A 20,965-nucleotide genomic window follows, 5' to 3' on the forward strand; every position below is an offset into this window, starting at 1 on the left:
TAAAGAATTCCACGGACTGAGTAGTCCAGGGGTTGCAAAGAGTCAGACACAACTGAGCAACTTTCATTTTCTTTCTTTCAAATATAGGCATACCTTCTTACCTGGTCTAACATACACACACACACACACACACACACACACACACACACACACACACACACACACACTTTTGAATGGGGTCAACTGCTTAAAAGTTGCCCAATGTAAAGCTACAGAAAATGTACACATAATTTACTCGCTTGCTCTTCTTCTGAATACTGGCAGTCTGCCTGTACGGAGTGGTGGCCTCCTTCTAGTACATGAAACCTTCACAAAACTGATTTGTGGACACAAGAAAACTCTGCGGGGGATGTCAGGAATCTCACTCCAGCTTCTGGCAACTACTTCCTCCATGCTGAGCTTCACCCCATGCCTGTCTCCATGCTGAGGTTCACCTCTAAGTCTATCTCCATGCTGAGTTCACCCCTGCACCTGACTCATGCTGAGGTTCACCCCTGCATGTCCTCCATGGTGAGGTATACCCCTACATTTGTCTCCACGCTGAGGTTCACCCTTGCATCTGTCTCAACACTGAGGTTCACCACTGTGTCATCCTCCATGCTGAAGTTCACTCCCTTGCATCTGTCTCTGGCTCCCAAATAAGTTTTTCTTGTCCAATTCATTGTGCTTTCTTCCTTTGGACATCTCAAACCCAGTCTGGATGAGCTGCATGCTTTTCACTTTTTTCACCAACCCTAGCCTCAAGTTTCCCTTCTTATATGCTCTTTCTTGAATGTCTGACTCCTTTCCTAGTCTGCCTACAGGAGCCACTCTACTATCCAGGGTCACATATCTGGGAGCTACAGCTGAAATGAGAGGGTCCCTCAGCTAATTCTGGACCAACTGCCTTAGAAGATCTTTGGAAAGAGTTTCCACCTTCAATCACACTGGTGTTCTGTGATGGCAACAGGAAAGGGCAAGTAGGGAAGGCCCCCGAAATTGCCCCTGGTCTAGCTGAGAGCATCAGAATTTCTCCATAAGGCATCCCCCTGTTTTTAGAAGTTGCATTCCCTGGAACTCTTCTAGAGCACTGATCAAAATGGAGATCCTTGAACACAGCCAGAAACCCCCAAACTTTCCAACCATGAGTCCTGGACATTTGAAATGTTGTGTTCCTTCACTGTTCTGTGTGAGTTTCTGCTGTACAGCCAAGGGTATACACACACACACACACACACAAAGTTGCTTCAGTCTTGTCTGACTCTTTCACACTTTATGGACCATAGCCCTTCAGGCTCCAGGGTCATCTGTCCATGGGATTCTCCAGGCAAGTACTGGAATGGGTTGCCGTGTCCTCTTCCAGGGAATCTTCTCATCCCAGGGATCAAACCTATGTTTCTAATATCCCCTGCATTGGCAGATGGGTTCTTTACCACTAGTGCCACCTGGGAAGTTGATACATATATTCTGGGAAAGAATGAAAGCAGGAGGAGAAGGGGAAAACAGAGGATGAGATGGTTGGATGGCATCACGAACTCAATGGACATGAGTTTGAGTAAACTCCAGAAGATGGTGAAGGACAGGAAAGTCTGGCATGTTGCAGTCCATGGGGTCACAAAGAGTGGGACACAACTTAGCGACTGAACAACAGCAACGATATATATATATATAGATATATATTCATTTATATATAAATACATATATTTTAAACATTTTGCACATCCCATGTTCAAAATGTCCCCGCACGTTTTCTGTCCACACATTCTGCTCTCAGGGTCGTTGAAACACTCTTTAATGGCCTCACGAGGTAATTGTTTCTCTTTCCTCAAACTCTGACTGCTCTCTTCACCTCCACAGCTGATATCTCATGTTTCATACACAGCCTGGCAATCATGATGGATACGGCTTATTCAGAATCTCTGTACCATGGACAGCGACAGAGTTATGACCTATATTTTAATCTTTGCTCTGCAAGCTAAGTATCATTAACCTCATTTTACAGTTGGGAAACGAAAACTCTTGGAGTCTGAACAGCTAATCCAAATCACCCAGCTACACAGAAGAAAGAAACACATTTTAATCCATCATCACTCTCACTCCAAGGCCAACTCTCTCTCTCTCATCATCTGAACTGATGACGAAGGACTTGCTGACACAGCAGAACAGGAGGCTTTGCAGACAGGGAAAAGGGGTTGAGGGCAAGGCTAGAGGAAACAGCAAGTGAGGATCAAGTCACTTTCAGTCTAAGGTGCAAAATGGAATGCAAACCTTGCCTGGAATCAGATCAGGTCAGTCTCTGTGATATGTCAGGAAGCAGAGCTTTCTCCTAACCCACGGTCCCAGGTGTTAATCTACATCCCACCAAAGACATGCAATTCACGGTCAAATATTCTTGGTGAATCGCTACATCCCGTAGCTGATGTTAAGTAAGATATTAAAAGGTTGAGAATCTTTGGCAAATGAAACGAACTCTTTAACCCAATGTTCTCTAAAGATTTCAGATGATTCATTTTCAATTGCTGTTGTTGTTCCATCTCTAAGTCATTCTCACTCTTTGCAATGCCATGGACTGCAGCACCACAGGCCTCCCTGTCCTTCACCATCTCCAGGAGTTGGACCAAGTTTATTTTCAATGCACACCTATCAAGAGACTGGAAACATGCTAATACTGCTCAAAATGTTTGCCAGCCACTGAAATACTGTGTATCTTTCTCTTCTGACCACCCCTACCCCTCAACTCCTAGCAGTCAGCACTACCGCCAAGCTGATTCAGCTAATTAAGTTGGAATCTCCACGGAGCGGGTGGGGGCTATGTACTGATGATATGAAGCCCAAACTGGAAACTCAGGGATGAGTTCAGTCTTTCCAGGTTGGCCCCATTTTCTGCCAATAACCCCTTATAAAATTATAAGACACTTTTCAACAAAGACCAGAGAGCTTATATTATCATACTCTGCAACAGAACTACTAAAAATTTTCCACTTTTCAAGAAAACTTGAAATTATTATTAATAATACTTTTCCAAATCTACTGAGGAATACCTGACAAAATTGTATAAGTTTAACATGTGTAACATGATGATTTGATATAGATACACGTTAGGAAATACAGCATTTACCAAAACCAAATAATTTCTATATCCAATCATGTTACATAGCTTTTGTGTGTGTGTGTGTGTGGTGAGAACTTTTAAGATCTATTCTCCTAGCAATGAAAATCAGTATGGAGGCTCCTCCAAAACTTAAAAGTAAAATTAGGATAGGATCCAGCAATCCCAATTCTTGGTATAAGACCAAAAGAAATGAAACCAGTATCTCAAAGAAATATCTGCAGTCTTATGCTTGTGAAAACATTATTCACAACAACCAAGTTATGGAACCAAGCTAAGTGTCCATCTATGGATAAATGGGTAAAGAAAATGTCACACACACACACACACACACACACACACAGAGGAATACTATTCAGCCATAAAAGAAGAAAATCCTACCATGTGTGACAACATGGATGAGCCTGGAGGTCGTTAGACAAAGTGAAATAAGTCAGAGAAAGACAAATGCTCCACACCACTTACAAATAGAATCTAAATTAAAAAACAAAATTATAGAACTCATGTACTACAACACTAGAATGATAGTTGCCTGGGGCTGGATGTTGGGGGAAATGGGGAGATTTGGTCAAAGGGTCCAAATTTCCACTTCTCAGATGGGCAAGTTCTGAGGATTCAATGTTTCATATTGTGACTATGGTCAATAACACTGTACTGTAATCTTGAAATTTAATCTGCTGTTATTGCAGCTATTCATTGTCCACTGTCTTTCCCCCCAGATGCTCAAGAGCCTCACTTCTGGGTCTGGTCCACAGAACAGGGGCGCCCACATCACCAGAGGACTTGCTGGAAACAGAGAACCTCAGTGCCTTTCTCAGATCTCTCGAGCTGTAACCCTAAAGGAAAAAGATCCCGGGTGATTCCTGCACACAATGCACTTGAGAAGCATGGGACTAGCATCCGTCACAATTGTGGGTACATGTTATGTGCTTCAGAGTTTGCTGAATATATGCATGTATACTTTGGTACAAATTCTATGGTTCTTGCATTATATTATTCCTAAGTGTCTACTTTTAATAGTAAAATGACCTGGGCATATATAGCATTTGGATTTTCAAAAAAAAAAAAAATGAATGGTGTATCAAAGATAAGACACAGGTTTGAAAGGTTCAGCACAGAAGAAAAAAAGCGTTTATAATTTTTTTTAAAAAGGGAAGGTTATTTTCTAAAAATAGCCCTTTAAAATTAAATATACGTTAAAAACAAAAGTGTAGGGTTTTCAGAATAACATTTTAATTTGAAAAGATGAGAACTCTGGAATCTCTATGGCACTGTTTCTTAAAGCAATAAACACACCACCAGTTATAGAAATCACTGTATGTTGCAGGCCATTGGCCAAGGGCTTTGCAAACCACCCCTCATTTGCTCCATTTCACAAGCCTCCGCTGTCTTGTCAGGGCCATTTCCATCTTACAAACACCAGCCTTGGACTTACAGCAGCCCGCTGTGCATCCTCAAGCTTGCAAGTTGCAGAGCTGAGGCCATATCCCTAAACTGAGAAAGTAGGCTTCTCTTAGCTACTATCCCAAGCTATGGCAAGAGGATGGAGAAACTAGAGGAAACAGGCCCTGCTGCCCCACCCGGACGAGAACAGCTCCACAGGCAGCGGGCTCCACTCTGAGGACACACAGAGACCGGCCTTCTGTCCTACGAAAGGACCCTGTAATGACGGGCAAGGCGCCAATCCTTGCAGGATGCAGCTTCCTTATCTAACCACAAAGGAATCGCCTTAGGAGGTTCCCTAAGTTCCAGATATTCTAAAGCTCATAATTCACAGAAATAAAAACCTCCTAGTTTTTTAAAGTAAAGATGGACTCTAATTGCCATGAAATTAAAAGACGCTTGCTCCTTGGAGGAAAAGTTATGACCAACCTAGACAGCATATTAAAAAGCAGAGACGTTACTTTGCCAACAAAGGTCCATCTAGTCAAGGCTATGGTTTTCCATTAGTCATGTATGGATGCGAGAGTTGTACTACAAAGGAAGCTGAGCACCGAAGAATTGATGCTTTTGAACTGTGGTGTTGGAGCAGCCTCTTGAGAGTCCCTTGGACTGCAAGGAGATCCAACCAGTCCATCCTAAAGCAAATCAGTCCTGGATATTCACTGGGAGGACTGATGCTGAAGCTGAAACTCTAATACTTTGGTCACCTGATGCAAAGAACTGACTCATTGGAAAAGACCCTGATGCTGGGAAAGATTGAGGGCAGGAGGAGAAGGGGATGGTTGGAGGCATCAGCAACTCAAAGGACATGAGTTTGAGTAAACTCTGGGAGCTGGTGATGGACAGGGAGGCCTGGTGTGCTGCAGTCCATGGGGTTGCAAAGAGTCAGACATGACTGAGCGACTGAACAGAACTGAACTGAGTTGTCTAAAGGGTTTCAAATCAGAATGACTTCAGTGCTTGGGCTTATTAAAGTCCAGTGATGGGAAACGTTCACTGTTCCAGCCACTGCTCACAGACAGGACTCTCCAAGCTTGCATGCCATGTGCCCACAGGATGGAACCTGAGCAATAAAGTGGCATATTCTTCAGAGATGCCTTAGATTGCACAAAATTACCTTATCCTCCTAACCAGTGCTCCATGAAAATTAGATGTTCAGAGTTGGAGATAAACTTTAAATGAAGACATCAAAATGTACAATTGGAAAACCATGACATACAAATTTGGCTGATTTGGGGAATAAAAGAAAGCTTACAACTATTATCTGGGAATGGATAAAATAGAATTTGCACAACAGACTCTTAAAAGGAAGTATGTTTTTAAAAAGCAAATTTATTTAAAAGTGTTAATTTAATTGTAATTTTGCTTCCTGGACAAAAGACCACATACAAAGAGAGGGGTGAACTGCCAAAAAAACAAAACAAAACAAAACAAAACAAAACAAAAAAATGACAACAACCAACTAAACAAATAAAAACCAACAACAAAAATCAGGCAATTTGTGTTTTGTGAAATGAATTTATATTCCTAAAGGGGAAAATTTTCCCATTGCCTGTAACACAAATAATTTATCCATACTAGGTAAGATTTATCACCTTATCTTATGGGAAAAGAAGACTTTAAAAGGAGGGTTCTTGTGTCATCATCGGAGAAAATGGGGCCAGACCTGGCTTTGGAGTGCCTCAGGCTCCCTGCGGCATCCAGTGAGGTCAGACAAGACAGCAGTCACTCAAGGACAATTCTGGAGTATAACATGCTTTTTTTTTAATAATAAAAAATTAAAATTATTCCTATTTACTTCTATTATCTTGACTTAAAGACCATATAGGAATATCATCTTGACATATTTAAATAAGTGAAGAATTATGGTCTGGGACTGTCTCTCTTTCAACTCCTGCTCTGCCACTTGGAATGTGTGAGGCTGTGAGGCAAAACATTTAACCTTCTCTGAGTTCACTGTCTCACCCATGAAATTGGGAAAGAGTATCTCTACGTCGTGGTGACTGCTTACACACTTGCCTGGTACTTAGCAATACCTGGTGAATATTATTATTCAGTGTAAGTTGTTTTAGAATAATGTGTTATTCAAAGAAATTTTTAGAGAAATGTATTTTGAGTACAAGAGGGACTTAGGAAGTGGGTTATACTGACATCATGTTATTTATGGCCTCAGGCCTTTGGAGAGCATGCAGCGGTTTCAGAAAAGTAGAAGTTCATAGACTGATACATACATACACACACATACAGGATATCTGTTTATATTTTGCTTGCTTCATAGAAAATTCTTAAATGCAACATTACAATAAGTCTGTGTAATATAATCATTATATTTAAATTTAAAATGGAAAACGTTAAAAAAAAGCAATTATACAGGTTGGTGGTCATGGAACGATGCTCTGTGATCTCTTTCTCCTTCTACCTGAAAAATGCTACCTTTTCCCCCAAAACAACGTGACCAGGCTGAACCACTAACATGACGGAGGTCAAGGTTACGGAAACAGAAAGACTAGAAACAGTCACAACTCGGAGGCCATGAAAGACACAGAATTCAATGCCACACAGACCCCTAAACTGAGTTCTGGGGCAGAAAAAGGTCCATCAGTGAGTTAGTGTCAGTGTTAACTTCTTGGTTTCCACAACAATGCTACAGATGTATAAGATGTGACTGTTAGGGTAACTTGGGCTGGGTGATAAACCAACGGTCTGAGCTGGTTTTGCAAATTCTCCACAAAATGACGTTAAAATGAGCAGTTAACAAACAAAACGAGGAGGGAGAGGTTGGGGCTTCCTTTCTGTACAGGCAGCAGGTAAGCTGAGGGACTGCTTTTGGGTGTTGATGGCTCTGTGCATGCCTCTATAATCCATCCTCATTAGAAATTAAATAGACACCAAGTCAATTATCAATTAAGTGACAAGCTGGATAAACACTGCAGGTGTTAATTGACCCTTCAAGGGTTCTTTGAAGTTCACTCAGCGTTGCCAGTTCCTTTGAAGTCCTGTTTTGGCTTCAGCAAATCGCTGATTAGATTGATTTAATGGTGAAGTTTTGCCTGTTAATGGGAACAGAATAAAGTGTAGTTACAAGACTACTTTTTGTCCTCTAACATGTAATCTCACACAGTCCCAACAGGCAAAGGGGTAGGGTCATATTGCTTAGTGAATAACTAAACTTAAGCCTTAAAAAAAAATCATATGTAACAGATTTTCTATTGATATAAGAAGCCAGGGTAATCTGAGGGGGCTGAGAAGCATTCTTGAGTTTGCGATCAGTGTGGTTTTCCAGGGAGGACAATGGTGTAAAGTTCTACACCCTCCTGGCGGTACTCCTCCCCAGGTTCTACCAACTACATGTCACTTATGTCTTTTAATGTCTGTTCAGCTCAGCAGCCTGGGCATTCCACATGGAGGCTGGCTCCTGGACATACACGCAAGAGACACAAACATCCTCTAAGGTGAAGACCAGGGTACATTTAATAGGGCAAACTGAGGGTGTTTGCCGGGGAGGAAAAAGGCCAGGCTGGTGGGCAGGGTGGGCTATGCTCTGAAAAGCCTTGATCTGTTAAGGCTTCAGTTGGGTTTTATTCCAAATTTCATAGCTCAGTCACTGAAGGTTTTTGAGGAAACTAATGCATTTAAGTAAGTCTGGGGGCACATCTTAAACACATTCGTGTGTTCTTGTTTTTCTTCCTTCTCTACCCCTAGACACACCCACCCCCTCTCGAAACAGGGTAGATAATCATGCCCAGATATGAGTGCATATTTTAAATATATCAAACACTCTCTTCCTGGTCTTTTGTCAAGACTTTCTGATGTTCCAAATTCTTTTCACCACCGTGTCTTAATTTAGAAACCTTAGTAGCTTAATGCTGAAAAAAATCAATCTTTGTTTTTTTTTTTTTTTCCTCTTGATATTTCCAGAATTGGGAGTTAGACTGGATCACTTTAGAAAGTAAGAAGGCATGATTAGCCTCACTGCTAGCCAGGTTTCTGACTGTCGGAAAAATCGTAATTACTAGACCACTCTGCAAAGACAATTAGGACTGATGGCTCCCCCTTTAAAGAAGGTATTGAAGGTATAAGACACTGACCTGTCTAAACTCAGCATCTAACTAGTTCGAAACGAATCGAGCCTCATCTGATGGACGCAGAGTGGCTTTGGCTAAAGCAAATACCGTCCCCCTCTCCGCCCTCCCCGCCGCCCGATGCACCATGATTAACATATGGACAATTTTGGAACTTTACATCATCCACCACTTTTAGACTGCCTCTGCTGTAGCCATGGAAACCCTTACATAAAACATAGCTGAGTTGGTAACTTCACTCCAAATGAATTGAAAATAAGGCTAATCCTATTATTGTTCTTAACAATTTTTCAGGTAGCTTCTTCTCAGAGTGCCCTTGCTTGTATAGTCTCTCTTTCAAAGAGAGATTATTGGAAAATGATATGTGTGTGTGCACGCTTTCTGCACACACAGCCACTAGCATGGTTCTGCTGTCATTGCCGTGTAACCTTGTGCCCGAGACGAAGCACACCCACCCACATGGCCACTTGGTATTTTTCTTGCAGTCTGGGGATGGGTAAACCTTTTAAATATACCAATTTAGAACCTGACACATGGTAGAGGCTGTCACTTGAAAATTACAGTTAAATAATAGTCTTTTGAAGATAAGTTCCATTATGCGTCGGTATAAATCTGGAAAGGTAACCCAGTGGCTCCGCTTTGTATTGTAAATGTGCCCACATATGTTTCAGTAGTGATTTCAGAAAACCATGTTTTCCTTCTCTGCCTCCCCTGAAGACCATTCTCTTGTAAAGTGGTCCTGTGGCCATATCAAGATAGTCCTCTTTGTAATTGTGATAAACACTCAATGTCACCCTGAGAAGCTCTGCTGTCTCTGACTCGACTGATGCACTTGTGTGCTCAGAGGCTTCTCCAGTAGCCCATCTCCCTTATGGTGGTGGCCTGCTCAAGGCTTTAGGATCCAAATCCCAGTGTCAGTCCTGAAACAGAGGAAAGGGAACCTCCCCAGCAGGCCATTCGGCTCAGACCTGGACAGTTCCACTGGGGGAAGGAAACCTCCCCAGCAGGCCATTAGGCTCAGACCTGGACAGTTCCACTGGGGGGACAGTCTTAGAGTGAAAAAAAAAATGTGGCTTGGGTTCAGAGGCCTTCAGACACAGCCTCGCCCCTCACCTGCTCCCTCAGCTTTGCCATCTCCCATCCTTTGTGCCTCTTGGACTCTTCATCAGAAACAGGCAAGGATCTCAATGAGTGCACCGGGCTTTGTGCACACCAACAGGACAGTGCAAGTCATCTCGAGAAGGTAGTTATCAGCACAGCTCCATACATGTCGGATGAGGACTATCAGAAGAGAGGAACCACGATGAACCAACAGGAAACCCAGTTTATTAGACCAGAAGGCACACAGGGCACAAGTCCCATCCAGGGTGTTTTCAACAACTGCTCGGGTCCTACCCACTCCTGCTAGATTGCTGTTGAATGTGGTGTCCTGGCAAACACCACGAGAAAGAGTTCAGAGAGCTGGAAACCATTTCAGTGTGAATCCAAGCACCAGGAAGACACGAGGCGATTCCTCCAACATTCCCTACGCAGATTCCCGACTGTGAGCTGTCGTTTTCAGGCACCCACATGGCCATAGCCCCACCTGGCATTTCCGACAGATCACAATTTTAGCACATTCAAGAGTCTATCCACACACTTTTCTAAGTTTGATATTGAAGGACAAGGGGACCCGAGTCTGGGAAAGGACTGGTGGAGATAAAACAGAGAGGGGGAGAGGATGCGAGAGAAATCAGCAGGGATGAGAAAAGAAGAAATGGGAAAACCATGTCAAGTAAGATCAGTCAGTCCTGCAGGCTGCCTACTGCAGACAAAAGAGACCAAGGGGTCTGCCTGCTCAGGGTGCTCACGCTGTGTGGAGGGCCACAAGGCCTTCTGCAGGACTCTGCGCCACTGTGCTCGTGTCTCTGCTCAGCATCCCTGTTTCTCTTCCAGACCTGGACATGGACATTCTCTCTGTAGAGTCTCCTTTCTTGCATAAACAAAGGTTGTTTGGCGAAAGCCAACCTTGACCACGGATGCCATTAATACAACCATCGTCCAACACACCTCACTTTTTCCTCTCCCTCCTCCCAATCTGATATCACATCCAGGAAATACCTGAGATCTCTGGACTCTCTCAGAAATAAGGCCTTAACAAGGAATGACTGAATTTCTAAGAATGTGTCACTATATATTTTTGCATTGCAATGGTTTTCTGAAAACTAAAACAAGGTGATTTTAGATCAAGGAGAGTGTTGCATCACTGAATCTCTTACACTGATGGACAGAGAAAAGCACTCAGTAGATGTTGAATGAATTAATTTAAAACAGTACAGCTCATTTAGTACAGCTTCTTTTTAGATAAGCAGTTAAATGACTTGTTCAAGGTCACAGTGATGATTTGCAACAGAACTTGGAGCAGAAACCAGGACACTCAACTTTCAGCTTTGTATCAGGTTCCATGAGCTCTGATGTTACAAGAAGCTACACAGATAATAACATAATCAATCTCTGAGTCTTAAAACTTAGATGGTATAACATGAAATAAGCAAAAGGGTAACCCTGCTCAATCTAAAAGTATTGCTCAGATGAATGAAATGGAAAACAAATATCACAGAGGCAGTGGTTATTTTTCTCTTAATTGAAGTAACATTTAATATAAGGACAATAAAATTAATGAAAGGAAATAACCGTCTATAAATACAAATTCTCTGTGTTGAATGTTCAGTCTTGGAAAATAAAGTAAAACACAGTGTTAATAATTGGTTTAAAAACAGGTGGTCTAACTCATGACATTTGTCAGGTTTGATATTTTTATCCTTCAGTCTCTGTACTGAAATGCAAACTTAAACCCCTAGAGATGTTCAAAATCATTCATTTCATCCCCTCCACCAATGCATCAAGAGCCAGTATTTCCTCTATTCCAAATAATTTTTAACTTACAGTGGTGTTTCCTTGTTGTTAAAGACCTGAAATAGGTAGCAGTTGCAGTTCTTAAAATGCTAAGAAATTAAAACATTAATTAAAACCAAAAAACCCAGTTCAACTCATATCAAATGACTTAATTTGATGCACACTTTACATCTTTAAACATCTATTTTTCAGTTGTATTATCGACACAGCAAAGTCTGCTCATGCAAGAAATACCATAAACCAGAGGCTACAGTGGATTTGATTGGGTTTTCTCCTGTCACCACCAGCACACACGCCAGGGAACTGATCGGATAGCCAGTATTATGTATGCATCAGAAGAGCATTTACGGTTCCCTTGTGACATGCAAGGTTGGTCACATGGTCTCCAGGAAGGAAAAGATGTAGGTAATCACACATTTGCAGCGCAGGCGACAGATGACTGGTACCATGACATTTTAAATCACCACCATCTAAAAATATCTGTTGACACTGAATCAACTCCAGACCAAATCCAAAACTAGCTCAGCTCACTTAGCTGCCTTGTCCGTGTAGCTTCATATAAGCCCAAACTGAGGCAAATTCTAGTGTCCAGAACAAGACAACTTCTCTAGCTCTAAGACCAACACAGAAACATCCCAGAAGCTCTGACAAATCATTCACACTATAGGTTACATTTTAGCAGCCAGAAGAACAAGGCAAGAAAGAAGGATGTCTCTTGTCCCGCACTTACCATATGGACGGTGCTTCTGTCCCGCTGATCTCTAAGAAGTCGTATCCTTCTTCGAGCTGGAAATCAGTGAAGACCAGCGCAATGGTGTCCCCGGGCTCTGCAAGGATGGTCCACGTGCAGTCAGCGTTGTTCTCATACTCGGAAGGGAAGTGGGGGCTGGAGATGCTGCTGCTTGTCCCCCGCAAGGTTCCCCCACAGGCCCCCTCAGCTGCAAGGGGCAGAAGAGAGAAAGCACGTTTAGAAGTGGCTTCAGACACAAGTACCTCCATCAAGCGCCGCTCTTCATGGGTGGCAAATATTTTCTGAATCCAAAATCATGACACACAATTGGAAAGAGGGTTTCTTTCTTCTGATTTGTTAGTTTAGTTCTATGGAAAGACGTTAACAGTATACCAATTATATTGCCTTGTGAACTGAACTGAACTACCACTAAAGAAAGAAGTGAAATTATGTCTTTTCTAAGATCTATGATGTGCAGTTATTATAACCTGACATTCACAGGCGGCTCAACTGTATTCTCAAAGGAAGAAAGAAACAAGTTGGCAACATTTTGAGTCTTAAAAGTACTTAGCCATCTTTGCTTCATTTTCTGTGAGCTGGCTGTGAAAACACAGTGATCTTAAAAGAAGTATCCACCCTAATCTTTACATCAGGTAGAGTTTGGAATGTGCACTTGGCTTTGAATTTCAGATAAGTCCTTGAATAAGATGAAAACAGAGATGCACCAATATCATAAAAAGATTCTGAGTAGGAAATGGCTACATGAAAATTTAAAATGGATAATCAAGGAAAAGTGACAAGGAAAAGATCAGTAAGGTAAAATATAATACACTGAGGATACAAATTAGCATTGGAATAAATACTCTTTTGAAGAGAAATGGATTTTGTAATTTTTTCCACATAGTAAAAAAAATAGATGCTATTCAATTTATATAATCATCTAATATAAAATGTTACGTATATAGTAAACTGTATATATAGGGAAGACAAATATTTGTAAGACAACATTTTTGAAGACATTGTAAATACTGTTCCTTCCTCTCTTTCTTCCTGCATTTTTCTCTCATTTCTCCCATCCACCCTCCCTCCCTTCTTTCCTATCACATAATCCTAGCAAAGAGTACACACTCGGCTGTCTGTGTCTGAAGAACTCTATATCCATTTTGTTGTTGTTCAGTCACTCAGTCATGTCTGACTTTTTGTGACCCCATGGACTGTAGCATGCCAGGCTTCCCTGTCCTTCACCATCTCCCAGAGTTTGCTCAAACTCATGTCTATTGAGTTGACGATGCCATCCAACCATTTCATCCTCTGTAGCCTCTTTCTCCTCCTACCTTCAAACTTTCTCAGCATCCTGCTCTTTCCCAATGAGTCTGTTCTTGCATCCATAGATTCTACCAACGGCAGATGGAAAACATACAAAAAATATTTCTAGAAAGTTCCAAATAGTAAAACTTAAGTTTGCTGCATGCTGACAATCATTTATATAGCATTTTCATTGTATTAGGTATTATAAATATTCTAGAAATAATTTAAAGTATATGAGAGGATGTGTGTGGAGTTTACATACATATATTACTATGACATTTTAAATAAGGGGCTTGAGTATCCAAGAAAAGTTCCAGACTTCTAGAAAAGAATCTAGTTCAGGTTTAGACTATGCCAAAGCCTGACTATGTGGATCACAATAAACTGTGGAAAAAGAGATGGGAATACCAGACCACCTGACCTGCCTCTTGAGAAACCTGCATGCAGGTCAGGAACCAACAGTTAAAACTGGACATGGAACAACAGACTGGTTCCAAATAGGAAAAGGAGTATGTCAAGGCTGTATATTGTCACCCTGCTTATTCAACTTATATGCAAAGTATATTATGAGAAACTTTGGGCTGGAAGAAGCACAAGCTGGAATCGAGATTGCCGGGAGAATATCGATAACCTCAGATATGCAGATGACACCACCCTTATGGCAGAAAGTAAAGAAGAACTAAAGAGCCTCTTGATGAAAGTGAAAGAGGAGAGTGAAAAAGTTGGCTTAAAGCTCAACATTCAGAAAACTAAGATCATGGCATCCAGTCCCATCATTTCATGTCAAATAGATGGGGAAACAGTAGAAACAGTGGCTGACTATTTGGGGGGGGGGGTCCAAAATCACTGCAAATGGTGATTGCAGCCATGAAACTAAAATATGCTTACTCCTTGGAAGGAAAGTTATGACCAAACTAGACAGCATATTCAAAAGCAGAGACATTACTTTGCCAACAAAGGTCCATCTAGTCAAAGATATGGTTTTTCCAGTAGTCGTGTATGGATGTGAGAGTTGGACTATAAAGAAAGCTGAGCGCCAAAGAATTGATGCTTTTGAACTGTGGTGTTGGAGAAGACTCCTGAGAGTCCCTTGGACTGCAAGGAGATCCAACCAGTCCATCCTAAAGGAAATCAGTCCTGAATATTCATTGGAAGGACTGATGCTGAAGCTGAAACTCCAGTACTTTGGCCACCTCATGCAAAGAGCTGACTCATTTGAAAAGACCCTGATGCTGGGAAAGATTGAAGGTGTGAGGAGAAGGGAATAACACAGGATGAGATGGCTGGATCGCATCAGCGACTCAAAGGACATGAGTTTGAGTGAACTCCATGCATTGGTGATGGACAGGGAGGCCTGGCGTGCCACAGTCCGTGGGGTCCCAGAGTCAGATGCAACTGAGTGACTGAATGGAACTGAACTGAGTATCCAAAGATTTTGTGATCTGCTGGGGACCCTGGAGTCAATATTTGACAGTTGTGTTGTCCCAGCCCCAGGGACTCCACACTAATCGTCCTGTGCGATACCCCGCATCCACTGCCTCCATGTCTGTTCCCTGGCCCCTTCCTGGGTTCAACACCCTGCCCTCTCTCATCTACCTTGGCTTGCTCCCTGTCTCCTCAGCTTGCTCTGCCCCACTTCTCAGCCCTTTGCTCAGGACAAAGCATTGGGCCATAAGCTTTATGAGCCTGGCTGTGCTCAGGGATTCCCCTGGGCCTCATAGGTAGTTTGGAACTCAGTAAAGTCCCCTCTCTTCCCTCCTCCTGTGCCGGAATCAACATTTCCTGTACTTGAGTCAGTTATACTGACCCTCCACTCAGCCATCTTCAGTAGGAGGATGGGACTATAATAATATACCTCTGGGCTTAAGATAACATCCAACTTTATCATTTCAAAGAGTAAAAGCAGGAAAGTAAGCTAATTTAGTTATAGTACTATGAGGTATTATCAAATATAAAGTTCTAAATAAATAACATTTGATTAAAAACTGCAGCAAGCCTCTAAGAAGAAAATTTCATCATGGTAGTAACCCAGAAGGGGTTCAGTTGAGTATTTGTTTTGCTCTGTTTGTTTTCAGCAAATAGCTGAGCCACAAGTCCAGAAATGCTCTTTTTATCAGCAGAGCAGTGGGGAAGTTTCAAGAAGAAATAAAGTCAAGGCAGGCAGACAAAGGAAAATAATCAAAGTCAAACATTAAGAAATGGGGATTATGGACAAGCTTCTCGGAAACTGAAGAGTTATTTCAAGCTCCATAAACATTTAATGTAAACTTAGAAATCACATATAAAAAGTAAAATATATTAAAAAATAACTATTAAACTAGATAATTCTGGCCAATATTTATATATTATAGTTATGTATCAATATAATGTAAGTTTTTTTATCCCTGGATATTAACAGTAGAACAAATATACCAAAAATTTACCTTAATATTAATTCTGCTATATACTGAGAAATTTTTTTTTTTGTCTAGAAGCTGAAAAATTGGGGGAGGGTATCTACTTAAGTAAGTGTTATTTACAATTACATCATATCCCTCCACATACTTTTTCTTTTTAACACAGTATACAGAAAGAAAATGAAGTTACGTTTGAAACTGCCAGGTAAATACTTGACTATAAAAATTAGCACCCCAAATGTTTCCTAATAAGATGCTGAATATCAATATTGAGTCCCTTCACTCCATGTGGTAAAAACTGTGCTCCTGGGACAGCCACATGAAGGGGTCAGAGGGCAAAACTGGAAAAATGGAGTCAAGGAGTCTAATCCTGCAGCAACTATCAGAGCAATTATTTCTTTAAATCCGTTTCCTATATTGAGTTTTCACAAAATCTTGCATTTGAAAAAAAAAATTCCACAGCTTAGAGGAGTTTGAATGCCATCAAGTTAATCCAAGAAGAAGATAAGGTTTTTAATAAAAGATGTGTTTGAATGTACTGATTTCTGTAAGTGGGGAATTCTAACTGTAAGCAGAAATCAGAGTGCACTGTGTCCCCTAAGGAATTTCACAACTTTTAAAAAGTTTCATCCCAAACTGTTAAAGTATTATAAGCTTTACTTGGGTATCAGTGTTGTTAGGAATTTAACTTAATGGCATGATTCAAAATACAGAATAAAACATTATTTAGAGACATCAGTTCAGTCCGACTCTTTGCGACCCCATGAATCGTAGCACGCCAGGCCTCCCTGTCCATCACCAACTCCCAGAGTTCTCTCAGACTCACGTCCATCGAGTCAGTGATGACATCCAGCCATCTCATCCTGGGTCGTCCCCTTCTCCTCCTGCCCCCAATCTCTCCCAGCATCAGAGTCTTTTCCAATGAGTCAACTCTTCACATGAGGTGGCCAAAGTACTGGAGCTTCAGCTTTAGCATCATTCCTTCCAAAGAAATCCAAGGGTTGATCTCCTTCAGAATGGACTGGTTGGATCTCCTTGCAGTCCAAGGGACTCTCAAGAGTCTTCTCCAACACCACAGTTCAAACGCATCAATTCTTCCGCACTCAGCCTTCTTCACAGTCCAACTCTCACATCCATACATGACCACAGGAAAAACCATAGCCTTGACTAGACGGACCTTAGTCAGCAAAGTAATGTCTCTTCTTTTGAATATACTATCTAGGTTGGTCATAACTTTCCTTCCAAGGAGTAAGCTTCTTTCAATTCCATGGCTGCAGTCACCATCTGCAGTGATTTTGGAGCCCCCCAAAAATAAAGTCTGACACTGTTTCTACTGTTTCCCCATCTATTTCCCATGAAGTGATGGGACCAGATGCCATGATCTTTGTTTTCTGAATGTTGAGCTTGAAGCCAACTTTTTCGCTCTCCTCTTTCAGTTTCATCAAGAAGCTTTTTAGCTCCTCTTTACTTTCTGCCATAAGGGTGGTGTCATCTGCATATCTGAGGTTATTGATATTTCTCCCAGCAATCTTGATTCCAGCTTGTGTTTCTTCCAGCCATATTTATCATAAAGAAAAATTGAAACCAACTAAATGTCTAACAACAGACAAATCATTAAATAAATTGCAATGCAACCAAACTGTGCAGTGCTTACCAAGCATCTGTAACACTGCTTCAGCAAATCCCTGACTTACAATATTAAATTTATAAAATGCAGAGTATACCCTGCGTAACTTCTTCTCAATTTTAGAAATTGTGTAGAAAAATATTCAGCAAAGAAGAAGGATATGCACACACATTTAAAACGTTCAGTTGCTAACACTAGGCAATGTTCTCTTCTTATTATTATTATTTTTCATTTATTCTACAATATTGTATTGGTTTTGCCACACATCAACATGAACCCGCCACGGGTGTACATGTGTTCCCAATCCCAAACCCCCCTCCCACCTCCCCCCCAACACCATCTCTCCAGGTCATCCCAGTGCACCAGCCCCAAGCATCCTGCACCCTGCATCGAACCTAGACTGGCAATTCGTTTCTAACACGCCTTCCCTAAGGCTGTGTAGAATACTGGTACCAGTATGAGCTTTCAAGTTGGCTGCCTGGATTGGAATCTGAGTTTTCACCCCTTTAGATAATAAGTTCTCTTCTCTGGGCCTCAGTGTGGCTATTTATAAATGAAGATAGTAAGGATGTCATACAATCAAAGGCATGTTTTTTCCAGTAGTATGGATGTGAGAGTTGGGCCATAAAGAAGGTTGAGTGCCGAATAATTGATACTTTTGAACTGTGGTGTTGGAGAAGATTCTTGAGAGTCCCTTGGACTGCAAGGAGATCAGAGAAGTAAATCCTAAAGAAGATCAGTCCTGAATATTCATTGGAAGGACTGATGCTGAAGCTGAAGCTCCAATAGTTTGGCCACCTGATGCAAAGAGTCAATTCACTAGAAAGAGTCTGATGCTGGGAAACATTGAAGGCAGGAGGGAAAAGAAGCAACAGAGGATGAGGTGGTTGGATGGCAAAATTGACTCAATGGATAAGAGTTTGAACAAACTATAGGAGACAGTGAAGGACAGGGAAGCCTGGTGTGCTGCAGTCCTGGGGTTGCAAAGAGTTGGGCATGACTTCATGACTGAACAACAACAACTCATAGAGTGGTTGTGAAGGTTAAATAGATCAATAGCTGTAAAGTGTTCAAAATATTGCAGGCAAATACTAATGACTCCATAAAAATGGCTATTTGTATTTTCTCCAACTTAGCATGCAGTCATCGCTTTAAAAAATAAAAGTCACTCAGTCATGTCCAACTCTTCACGACCTCATGGACACCCACCAGGCTCCTCCATCCATGGAATTTTCTAGGCAAGAGTACTGGAGTGGGTTGCCAGTTCCTTCTCCAGGGGATCTTCCTGACCCAGGGAAGTCATTGCTTAATGACAGATTATTTAATTATTTTAATCATTTTACCACTGCTTTGAGTAAGACTGTTCTCCCAGGTCTACACACTGCTTTCACCAGGAGCTTAGCAGCTGCCACAAGGGGAGAAGAGGGTCACAGAGTCCAGTGGTCGGAAGGCAGCTCCCTTCTCGAGGATTCCACTCCTCTGGACTGTTGGGAGGAAGGGCCATTTTGTACCCTCTTCCTCCTCCTGCCAGCATCTCCTGCTGCATCCTTAACGTGACTTTGTTTCCTATTTCCCTAAGAAAATAGAAGTGATTGAAAGAGAAACTTTATGATCTACTGACACCATGTATGATCACGTATTTGCATTTCTGCCCACAAAATGTCCTCCCTGGATGAGCGGTAAACACTCGGCCTGCAGTTTACACCTATACCTGTGCTATTGCTCTCACCTAAGCCAAATCCCTCAACAAATGATCATTTACTCTTTGATTGGAGAGGTGCTCTCAGCATGCATAGCTTAGTCACTCAGTCATGTCCAACTCTTTGCAGCCCCATGGACTGTGTAGCCTGCCAGGTTCCTCTGTAAATGGGATTCACCAGGGAAGAATAATGGAGACTGCTGCCATTTCCTTCTCCAGGGGATCCTCTTGATCCAGGGATCAAACCCACATCTGTTCTCCTGCACTACAGGTGGATTCTTTACCACTAGCACCACCTGGGAAGCCCTATAAAAAACATGTTATTGTAAAGTAATTAACCTCAATTAAAATAAATAAATTTATATTTTAAAAAAACTTCCCATTCAAAAAAAGTTGTTGTTGTTGTTGTTTTTTAAGTAACTCTTTTGTTTAAGTAACTTTTTAAAAAGACACATACTCCTTGGAAGGAAAGTTATGACCAACCTAAAGAGCATATTAAAAAGCAGAGACATTACTTTGCCAACAAAGGTTCATCTAGCCAAGGCTATGGTTTTTCCAGTAATCATGTATGGGTATGAGAGTTGGACTATAAAGAAAGCTGAGCACCAAAGAATTGATGCTTTTGAACTGTGGTGTTGGAGGAGATTCTTGAGAGTCCCTTAGACTGCAAGGAGATACAACCAGTCCATTCTAAAGGAGATCAGTCCTGGGTGTTCATTGGAAGGACCGATGTTGAAGCTGAAACTCCAATACTTTGGCCACCTGATGTGAAGAGCTGACTCATTAGAGGACTCTATGGGAGAGGAAGAGGGTGGGATGATTTGGGCGAATGGCATTGAAACATGTATAATATCACATATGAAATGAATTGCCAGTCCAGGTTCGATGCATGATACTGGATGCTTGGGGCTGGTGCACTGGGACAACCCAGAGGGATGGTACGGGGAGGGAGGAGGAAGAGGGGTTCAGGATGGGGAACATGTGTATACCTGTGGCAGATTCATGTAGATGTATGGCAAAACCAATACAATATTGTAAAGTAATTAACCTCCAATTAAAATAAATAAATTTATATTTTAAAAAAAGGAAAGACTCTGATGCTGGGAAAGATTGAGGGCAGGAAGAGAAGGGGATGACAGAGGATGGGATGGTTGTATGGGATCACCAACTTGATGAACATGAGTTTGGATAAACTCCAGGAGTTGGTGGTGGACAGGGAGGCCTGGCGTGCTGTGGTCCATGGGGTTGCAAAGAGTTGGACACGACTGAGCAACTGAACTGAACTTTTGTTTCCACATCTATTTCCAGACTCCATATCTACCTTTAGCTTTATTTATTAAAATCCCTTTCCCAGAAACACACCTTAAAAATGTCTATAATTGCAATCTTTAGTTTTTTCCCATCCTCAACTGAATCCACATGAGTCAGGATTTTGTCCTCATTGGTCCACAAGAACTGCCCGTCTCATGTCAGCCACACCAACAAATCCAAGGGTCAGTTCTCAGTTCTCATCTCACAAAAACTCTCAACAACATCCCATAGTTATCCACTTCATCTTCCTTGAAGTACGTTTTTGTCAATAGACTTGTAAAATTCTTATATCTTGAAATAATTGCAAATTCACAAGAAGTTGCAATCATAGTACAGACTGATCCTGTGTACCCTCCTTCCACTGTCCACCAATGATTACATCTTAC

At 41.6% G+C, this 20,965-nt stretch overlaps 1 protein-coding gene across 1 annotated transcript in view; it reads right to left on the reverse strand.

Annotated features, from left to right (window-relative positions):
• The window catches only part of CSMD1 (CUB and Sushi multiple domains 1), a 2,070,567-nt gene that overhangs the window by 1,043,620 nt on the left and 1,005,982 nt on the right, over nucleotides 1–20,965 (reverse strand). The window contains exon 5 of the mRNA XM_042241416.1: nucleotides 12,239–12,446. Within this exon, the coding sequence (XP_042097350.1) occupies nucleotides 12,239–12,446 (208 nt within the window). The remainder of the gene's footprint in view (nucleotides 1–12,238; nucleotides 12,447–20,965) is intronic.

Source organism: Ovis aries, chromosome 26 (genome assembly GCF_016772045.2).
Source record: "Ovis aries strain OAR_USU_Benz2616 breed Rambouillet chromosome 26, ARS-UI_Ramb_v3.0, whole genome shotgun sequence".
Lineage (NCBI taxonomy): Eukaryota > Metazoa > Chordata > Mammalia > Artiodactyla > Bovidae > Ovis > Ovis aries.